Source organism: Cydia fagiglandana, chromosome 8 (genome assembly GCF_963556715.1).
Source record: "Cydia fagiglandana chromosome 8, ilCydFagi1.1, whole genome shotgun sequence".
Classification (NCBI taxonomy): domain Eukaryota; kingdom Metazoa; phylum Arthropoda; class Insecta; order Lepidoptera; family Tortricidae; genus Cydia; species Cydia fagiglandana.
This window is the reverse complement of record NC_085939.1, coordinates 1,932,174-1,941,963: the sequence shown is the minus strand read 5'-3', so window position 1 is coordinate 1,941,963 and position 9,790 is coordinate 1,932,174. Positions and strand designations below refer to the sequence as shown.

Genomic DNA, 9,790 nt, shown 5'->3' with positions numbered 1-9,790 from the left:
TTTAATAGTTGTTGAACAAAAGTGTCACCTTTTGAGGAGTACAATCTATGTTTTAATTATTTGCTCGTGTTACAGGCCACACCCGGTATAAATTTTCATTATGATCGGGACAAGAATAAAGAAATTTAAGATGGCGGCCGTTTTTTCTACAATTACGACTATGGAATTAGGTATGCTAAACGACCTTTTGGTGTTATCATATTGTAAATTGAAAGCTGGAGATTCGAAAGACTCCTTAATAAGAATCCGAATTAAAAATGAAATAGATGTCGATATATCCACTTTACAATATTCTGTGGTCAAAAGACTGTTTCAATTGCACGTTTTTGGCGAACCGCGAGTGCTCAGTTTGGGTCGAATAAGTATAAAAGGTTTCGAGATTTTTTATTTACGGCTGTTTTTATATTAGATTTGGATCCGTACGCAGCTCCAGTGGCACCCCGGACATGGCTTTACGCGCATAAAGGTCTCTCGCTCTCACATCGGAGCGGCGTATGGATACGCATCAGACATGTAAACACTTCAAACTTTTAAGAAAAGATAAATCTTTTTTTAAGTAATTACTTCAGAGAGCACAGCCCGCCTAGCCAAGGTTACAATCGCTATCGCTTCGACAGCGAAAAGTTTTATGTCTCTCTATCACTCTTCCATATTAGTGCGACAGTGACAGTTGCGTTTCGATCGCTACGGAGCGTGAGCGATTGGCATCTTGGCTACGCGGCCTGATCAGATAAAGTGATCAATATTGTTACTCGCAATGACCATCAATGATTATAAAGTATAAAAATGGAACAGTAAAAACCTCTTTTTTTTGTTTAATATAAGCTCACCTAAAATTAATGTTCTTTCCTATCTTCAATTCATCTTCAAGATTCTTTACATATAAACAAATCGTTCACAATTCACAATTCATGTTTCTTCATAATTCATAATATTTAAATTGACTATTTTCGCTGTAATGAACACAAGAAAATTTACCTACCTACCCAATTAAAATATTTTACATTATAAACATTATTATGAGAACTGATGTAAGCAAGAAGTAAATTGAAGTTTAAGTAAAAAACAAGAATTATTACATATTATGTGAACCAATACGGACCCGTTTTATTTCTTTGTAAAAATCATTATTAAACTAACAACAAAGCTCTAAGTCATAACCAAATTAGCGACCTATGATTTGAAACAAATTCTTATTTAACTTTAACATAACATATTAAAAACAAAATGTAAACATCACGAGGCCCTCCGCTTTCTAAACATCTTTTTGACTAGTCATTGAATATTCATTATCGACAACTCAAACGGCCTTTTGAACTACCAAGACGAATTACAATTTGTATATGTCTAGGATCTCTTAACTCGTCACGGTCGGCCATTTCAAATAAAGCGTCGTCACGGGTGTCAGGTGGTCCGTATAAGAATAACCGCCTCGTCGATCGCGGCAGTATTACGGCTATGTATGTAGACCTGAAGGTTCTGGTGGTGCTGGCGGTGACCGTGGCGGTGGTCAAGAGTGCCGATAACGCCACCGCTGCCGCCGCGCCCGCCGCTGCGAGGCCGCCACCGGCAACAATCAAACACGAATCAGGAGGAGTCAGTATATCATACAAGACTAATTTTGTACTAAAATTGTATATTATAAATCATTATAATCCAGCTCGTTCTGTTAATTTAAGAATTTTATTTACACGCTTATCATAAATCCTCTATGATGTTATCGAAAACCGCAAAATAAACTGTTTTGTTATGACAAATTTCTTATCTGTGTCAATTGTCAACTGTAAACAAATGCCGCTATAGCAGTCGTAACATGCGGTTCCTGAACACATCATAGAGAGCTTATATTAAGTGTGTAAATATAGCGCTATATGTAGCTGTACATAATAAGGCATTAAACACTCGCGTGATGTTTTTATGAAACTCACTTTCGGCTCGTTTCATAAACTCACCCTGGTATTTTAATGCCTATCATTATGTAGCAGTGACATAAACTACTATTAGGTGTTAGTATGAAAATGGAAAATGTTAGTTCACTACTTACCTTTCTATGACCACATGCGAAATAGCAAAATGTCCATTATTTTTCACTAAAATCACATCACCATTGGATCTTTTTAAAATTTGTATCGTACATAACATCATAATTCATAAACTTTATATTGACAGGCACTCGCAAGCTTTGGAAAAATGTTACTAGACATACCTTTAGGATTTGTGGAGGCATGCAAAGATGTAAGTAAAGTTTATCGAACTACTATGACAAGAAAATAATGTAATATGATTACGTTTTATAATAATTTAATTTATTAAAATAACAATAATGTTCTTGTAAATCTTTTCAGGGAGTGGCGGCGATAGAAAAAACCTTTCTTGCTATAGTTAGGGGAATATTGTAAGACATTGAAGACTAGTCTGAAATATAATCAAATAAATTAATTTAATTCTAGGCAATGCGTTTTACACCACACGTTTTAATTAACGAACGAACATACCAGAAGTGTTAAAAGCTTTTTTTATGCAAATGCCAGTTAACAGAGTGAGACCGAAATTATCATAACAAAAAGTCGCCATAACAGCTGTAGATCAAATTGTCGTCATTTTGATTCGTCATTGCCTCGAAGTCATACTAGATTTGTGCAATAAAATAATGTTAAAACATTTAACTTGTTTTATGTTAGTACTTTATGTCCTCTGTGATGATACGGTAAACGAAAAGCTACATAACAACAACAACACGGAAAAATCACAAACTGTAAATCAAACAAATAATGGCAGATCAAGCGCACAAAATGCCAGTAATAATAAAATCATCAACTCAGTGAGTGAGGTAAGTAATCACCATTGCCTATCCAGCTTTCATGGCAGTAATTGTGTTATTCAATTGTCTTATTGGGATATTGGGTCATTCCTCATTGTCAAATGTCCGCCGCAAATCTTGAATAGTCAGGGTGCCTAGCCAACGTGCGTATCGATTACGCTCCGCTGCGTATGGTATTTCTATATTACTTAGTGCAACAGACACAGATGCGTTTCGTTCGGAACGTAAACGATTGACACGTTGGCTAGGCACCCAGGACCTATGTCCTGAAATTAGGCTCTCTGGCTATAGTACCTAACCTTAACTTTCGAGTATAGAAGACAACTTTTGTTTTTCTGCGTGTGTTATGGCCAGAGATCGGCAGGGGTGAGCTATTTGCCTTATAATATGACGTAAGACATGTCAAATTATAAGCTCAACCCCGCCGATCTCTGGTTATGGCGTTATTCATAAACGCGCTACAAGCCTCATGTTGGTTTTCATTAATCTGTCATTCTGACATAATATGTATTTGTAAGAAAGGGATACAACATAAAATAACATTGAGGCATGTAAAGTTTTATGAATAAGAGGGTAATTTATTTACAGGCTCGTTATCGTTGAAAAGTATTATAGTCGCACCAATAAAAGTCTGCAGCGGATTTGATAGCCACGCAGTGAAAGTGTTATGTATACGTCATAATTTCATAGAAGTTTGACGTTTAAAATGACACTTGCACTGCGTGGGCTATCAAAATCGCTGCAGACTTTTTACGGTCTGACTATAGTACCTATATAAATTTTTATAAGTTTGATAATTATAATACAAAAGTATTTCAAAAATAAGAGTTTTTAAGTATTTTAATGTTTTTATTTCTGTTTTAGGGGCTAAAAGCTGTGACCGCTAGAGCAAAACAAATTATAACCGGAGTCATAGAGGTGAGTAAAAAGTTAAAAACAAGGACCATTCAGTTTAATTTAAACTTGCACTAGTTAAGATGCTTGTGTTGTGTTAGGTACTTAACTAGGTATAAGAAAAAATTTATAATCTATCCAAAAAAACTACACAGACATACGTGTTAGAATGTCATACCGAGACATAACGTGAGTCACGGCTCGATTATGATTATGATAAGGTACCAAATAGCGGCTGGCGCTTACGTCGCATAGCGCCGCAACAATATTGGAGCGGCGTTAATAATAGCGTAAGCGCCAACTGCCATAAGGTACCTTTACCCGTGGGACGTCACATATCTTTACTATATCGTATCTAGTTAATCTCTAATTCATTTCCCGAATCACGCCGTCAGTCAGGCCAATTCGAACGTACATTGCTATCAGAATATCGAGTACTTGTCCATACATGTTTTGGTGCGAGCGAGACGTACGATAACTAATTGACATCATTCAAATATCATTTTGATGACAGGATACGTTCGAATTGGCTTGTCAGTGGCATGGACATATTTTTTCCAGTTAGAGTAGGTATTCCATATTGTAGGTATGTATTCCATTTTCATAAAAGTTACTAAGCATTCCTTGGCAACAGGTCGGTTCCGGGATACTCCACGCAATTACGAATGTGAGTATATACTCATCATTTTTAATAACTAATCTAAATCTAAAATAAAATTTTGTATTTTGTTTTCATTTACTTACTTTGTGTTATTAATGTTATTATATTACTTTCAGTGGTTCGATGGCGGTCAAAAAAGTTAAATAATACCTACTACATACATGTCCTACGTGTACCTACGACAACATGTTATGGCGTCACTATTTTATTAAGCATGTTTTTATTTATTCCAAGTGGATCTTTAGAAAAATGTAAACAAAATAAAAACATGTGACTCAGTCGTTCGTGCAATAACATAACTCCATAGAATCTAGATATTATATGTAATGTTTTACCTCATCGGCCGACAGACAATGTGTTTTTAGAGAGTAAGTAATAATGTTTGCACTTTAGTGCAACTGTTAGATTACATACACAGGTTAATTGTTTTAAAATAATGAATATAAAACTGAATTTAATATCACATAAAAATTTATTTGAGTTCAGCAATTTCAGCGTGTAATATTTTTATTGCGCTTTTCCTAAGACAATATGATTTGATTCAAACGATAGATCCCATATTATACATGATACATTTGTACATAAACTATTGCGGTTTTTATATAAGTAGTTATACTTTTATTAAGTTATGTCACATTAATGGTTATTTAAATTATACTAACATTCTTTATAGCACTCTGAATGGTGGTCACAATACAGGATGGCTCTTATTGGCATGAATAATTTTTTTTAAATATTATTAAAGTCAATGTGGGGAACAGACCGTCTACATGTTTTTTCGTTGCTTCTAAAGGTGACAGTCCATTTCCAACGAGCTGCATTGACTGTTCATTTTAGTATGGAAATTGACAATGACAGCGACGCGTTCAGTACCGGGAGTGCAGCTGCGGTTAGAAATGGAATGTTACCATAACTCAGTTTTGTGTACACTTAGGATCGGTTGTACCAAACTGTTCGTATCGTTAAAGAGTTCGCTAAATTTTTATGTATGGAAAGTTTCATAGTAAATCGCCAGGGCGCGCCGGCTCTGACGTTGATCAGTCTGTCAAATGTGGTTGGTGCAACTGGCCCTTATACTACGCTTACAGAAGATCGGTAGAGCAGAAGGAGCAAAACTCTTTTATTTCTGACTATCTGAGCGACGTATGTTTGTATACTATTAGGTACGAGAGTCATTCTTGCCTTATGACGGTCTTAAAAAAATGTGTCGGATTTCTCCACATAGACCGTCGCTTTTTTTATGAGTCAGAAGCAGTGAAAATGTCAGTGATGACAAAATGAACATTTTACATATTATTTTGTAGCTATGTTTTAATACTACAGGTTTGGTATCATATAACAAAATATTTTGTAAATGGTTTCAAAATTTAATATAGCTCTGTCAAAAAAATACAATTATTAGGTCTCTTTTATACCACTTTAATTACGCAAAATACATAATCACATCGATAATATGGCGCCCTATTATTACAGGTTGTATTATGACTTTAATAGTAAATGTACCTTAAATATGGTTAAGTAGTTTAATTCACCCACAATTTAAGTGAATCCATTCACGTAAATTAACCCATATAAAATATATCACAAAAAAAATAATTGCATTGTAGCTGAATTAACGTTCTATTAAGGCTTATGCGATGTGAGTGGCCATCAAATATCTCAGAGCTCACAAATATCTGAGCGTGCCTGTGTTGTTAAGAGCCCATCAACGTGCACACTAGCGCCACTGCTAAATAATCACGATTTTTTAGCAGTGGCGCTAGTGTGCACGTTGATATTGAGCTCTTATGGCGCTAGAGTGCGTGTGGCGATATTTTCGCTGAAGCGCAGGCCGCACTGACATATCTGATGGTTACTGTAGATACAACAATATGTAAATCAAATCCATGGATAACACACACAAATACATTAATATCCCACATGGCGCATGAGATGAAGGCCCCAATAAACTTTTACTTTCAATAAGCGTGGTGGATTTGGTTAATATGACTACCATTTACTGTACCTAACGACTAGACGATGTCCTTAAAAATAACAAGAGCGCTTATAAACTATCAATATCAATAACAACTTAATTATAATAAAATATTTAAATCTGTAACGTAAATGTAATGTAAAATGTTGTACATTTAATAAGTACTACTGAAGTTTGAGCGGAATAAGTTTTTTTTTTAATCAATGAATCATAATCAGAGAAATCAATTTGGCTATCAGCTCACTCGTAACTAAATAAATACCGGCATCACACATGGAATCTAGGAGGCTAGTCTAGTTGGACAGTCGCCATCAGATATATCGGAGCGGCCAAGATGTTCACAATATCTGAACAAGCACTCTAACGCCTTGACAATAAAGGCGTGCTCAGATATTTGTGAGCACCTTGGCCGCTCCGATATATATGATGGCGACTGGACTATGGATATTCAGAAGAGATCACCATAATATAACAGTGCAGGATATTGATCAAGCTCAGTTAACCTATCCTTCTGACCATACCCACGCCTCTATGTAGGGAAATCAAAATTAAATAAAAGAGAGCCATAGATCGGAGGGCCTACCGCCATCATAGAAAAATATAAAAACTTTTTCTGCCATTCTATCGATCTTGCATATTGGAGCGATAGAGAAGCAGGTAATTAATCAAATTTCGTTTTTCACGGTAGGACCTCAGGGTACGAAAAGTAACGACAACGGCGAAGGTTACGTTTTTATAATCATTATTAAAATTAATCATTCAGTTCCATGCTCAGATAATTAAGCACTTAAGCATGCTAATTTGTTCCATACATTTCGTGTCAAACTCTCTTATTAATACATTCAATTAAAATCCTATTTATTAAAATGTAACAAAAATAATTCATAATTATTTGCTTTGCAATACAGTTCCTTCTAAATTAATTTAACTTTGGTTCTTAAACAAAAATAATTAGGTACAATAAGCTCAAAACATACGATTTTAGAATTCGGAAGATAAAACTTAAAAAAATAATAGACAGACAAAAAGGTCAAGGCACTGAAAATAAGATTGCAAACAAAGAAAAATTAATTTCAAGAGTACAATTAACTTTCAAGAAAAAAGAAAATGAAAGTTAACTACATGCAGTAATACCGATAGAACTTGTTAAGGCAGTCATAAACCTTGTACACATGATCATAATACATAGGTTCGGCAGCGGCAAAAATACTGGCCACTAATGTGTACGAATAGAAAACAATAGTATGACGTTTTCATTTACACCTAGACAATTAGATAAGTGAAATAGTTATTTGTTTTACAAGGGGGCAAAGTTGTTGTTTAACCGCTCGTGCTAATATTGATACCCGAGCAAGCGAAAGATTCCAAAATTGAACCACGAGCGTAGCGAGTGGTTCGAAAAATTGAATCTTGAGCGTTGTGAGGAGGGTTTCAAAGCACGAGGGTTAAACATAATTTACCCCCGAGTGAAACACAAAATTTTACACCACCCCAACTCAAAGCAAATATTAAATGTAAAATATCAAACAAAATCAAATTCTAATAAATGTTATTAAATATTTATCATCCAAAATCATCATTTAAAAGTCAATTCGACCAGCAAACATAAGAAAACAACTCAAAATTTGCATTTGATTACTTTGCCTCTCATGTGAATTACTGATAGCAAAGTGCAACTTTGCTATCCGTTTTTGAAGTGCAAAGTAAGCATTTCCGAGATGGTGTGGTGAAAAAATAATTAGTGATCGATCTGTTTTATGAGTTCCTATACTCATCTGTTATTTGTTTCATACCATAGCTGTATGTCGGAAAATATATAGGTACTTAAAGCGATTGCACATGGGTTGCAGCTAAACCTAGTGGGGAAAAAGGCGGTGAGAGTGTATACTTGTATTGAAATATCTGCAATGGTTAACTTTAAAAGCTTAAATTTCTTTATTATGGCATTAAATTTAATAAAAAAAGGCAAATAGATATGTATTTTTATTTCAGTTCTCAATTCTTTTTTTTTTCAGAAATGTAAAATGACTAAATTTATAATAATATTTCATTGTTTTATTTATTTCGATTTTACAACAAGGTGCAAATTAAGGTTAATATGTACGTTAATCTTTTCCCTAAATTTAAAACTTACAACCCGTTTTCAATCTCTTGTTAGCTCATTAGCAATGAATTAGACAACCCATTTGCAATATCTATAACTAACATTATATTTTTGTCTAAAGCAAATCAAATAACAAATGAGTAGATATGACTTATCGTATGTACCTTAGGCTATAATCTACTTTTTATTATTTTGGCGCAGTATCAAATAAATTGTTACGGTCAAAGCGAAATTCAATGCTGACTGTACAAAGCGTTAGGTACTCCGAGCCGGTGGGATTTGGATTATAAATTTACACAATTCATCACTTGGGAATTGCATTAAGAGGAAAGTGGACGACCGTGAAGCGGTCCTCCACTATACTCTTAAGGTTACATTTCAATTGCGATAGTATTGTAGCGCAGCTTTACTGTCGACTGCAGGAAATGTCAACATCAATAGGTATCGACGTAGGTACTGGATAATTGAAATTCCCTGCAGCAATGCAGTCACTAGTAATGTTGCACTGAGTGCTGTCGCAAGCGGAATGTATGTAATGTTAAAAAAAAACTACTGATCTCATTATAAGTAAATATAACGAGTTCAACTTCACTTGACTAGGCCATTTCCATTAACATTGACGTAATTGTTAGAAGCTATTGGTTTCTTGTCTAGCGACGGGAAAGTGATGTACGTCGGATTAGTCACAGCGTTGTTCTGTGAGTTTTTGAGATTATTCTTCTTAGTTTCTAATTCAAATACCTCATCGGTTTCCTCCTCGATGCGGGGGATCATATTGAGGTAGGGGGAAGTGGCGCCCTCGTGGTCGGAGTCGGAGCCGCTGCGCGCGCTGAGGTGGCTGAGGGAGAGCATGGGGGTCAGCTCCGAGCCCTGGCTGGCGGCAGAGGAGCGCCCGTTGAGCTTGCGTGAGTCGAAGTCGAACGTCGAGCCGGTCCGAGGACTAAATACGTTCTGGTTAGATGCCGGTGTCATTGCTAGGTAGCCCTCGTCATCTGAAATAATTATGTTGGCAATGAAGAATTTCATGGTTTGTCATTGGGAAATAAAACAATTTACGGCCGCCAAGGACATTATTTATTAACATCGCTGTTTGACTCCATAGTCATTTTAACTGCAGGGGGGTCAACTATCTCTGCTGCTGGCAGTACATCAGCGATTAATTTCAAAGAAAACGAATTTTGGTGTAAGTACATTATATCTCCTCTACTAAGGGCCAGTTGCACCAACCACATTTGACAGACTGATCATAATCAGCCGGCGCGCCCCGGCGCTTTACTATGAAACTTTCCATAAATACAAATACACGAACTCTTTAACGAAACGAACAGTTTCATG

At 35.6% G+C, this 9,790-nt stretch overlaps 1 protein-coding gene across 6 annotated transcripts in view; it reads right to left on the bottom strand.

Moving 5' to 3' along the window:
- Positions 1–698: 698 nt before the first annotated feature.
- LOC134666414 (vascular endothelial growth factor receptor 1) overlaps positions 699–9,790 on the bottom strand; it is a 71,726-nt gene continuing 62,634 nt past the window's right edge. For 5 of the 6 annotated variants that reach the window (XM_063523545.1, XM_063523544.1, XM_063523547.1 and 2 more), the window contains one exon: positions 5,780–9,447. In XM_063523545.1, the coding sequence (XP_063379615.1) occupies positions 9,044–9,447 (404 nt within the window). In that variant the 3' untranslated portion in view covers positions 5,780–9,043. Of the gene's footprint in view, positions 1,553–5,779; positions 9,448–9,790 lie in introns of those variants that run through there. The other variant, XM_063523548.1, reaches the window with a different exon arrangement.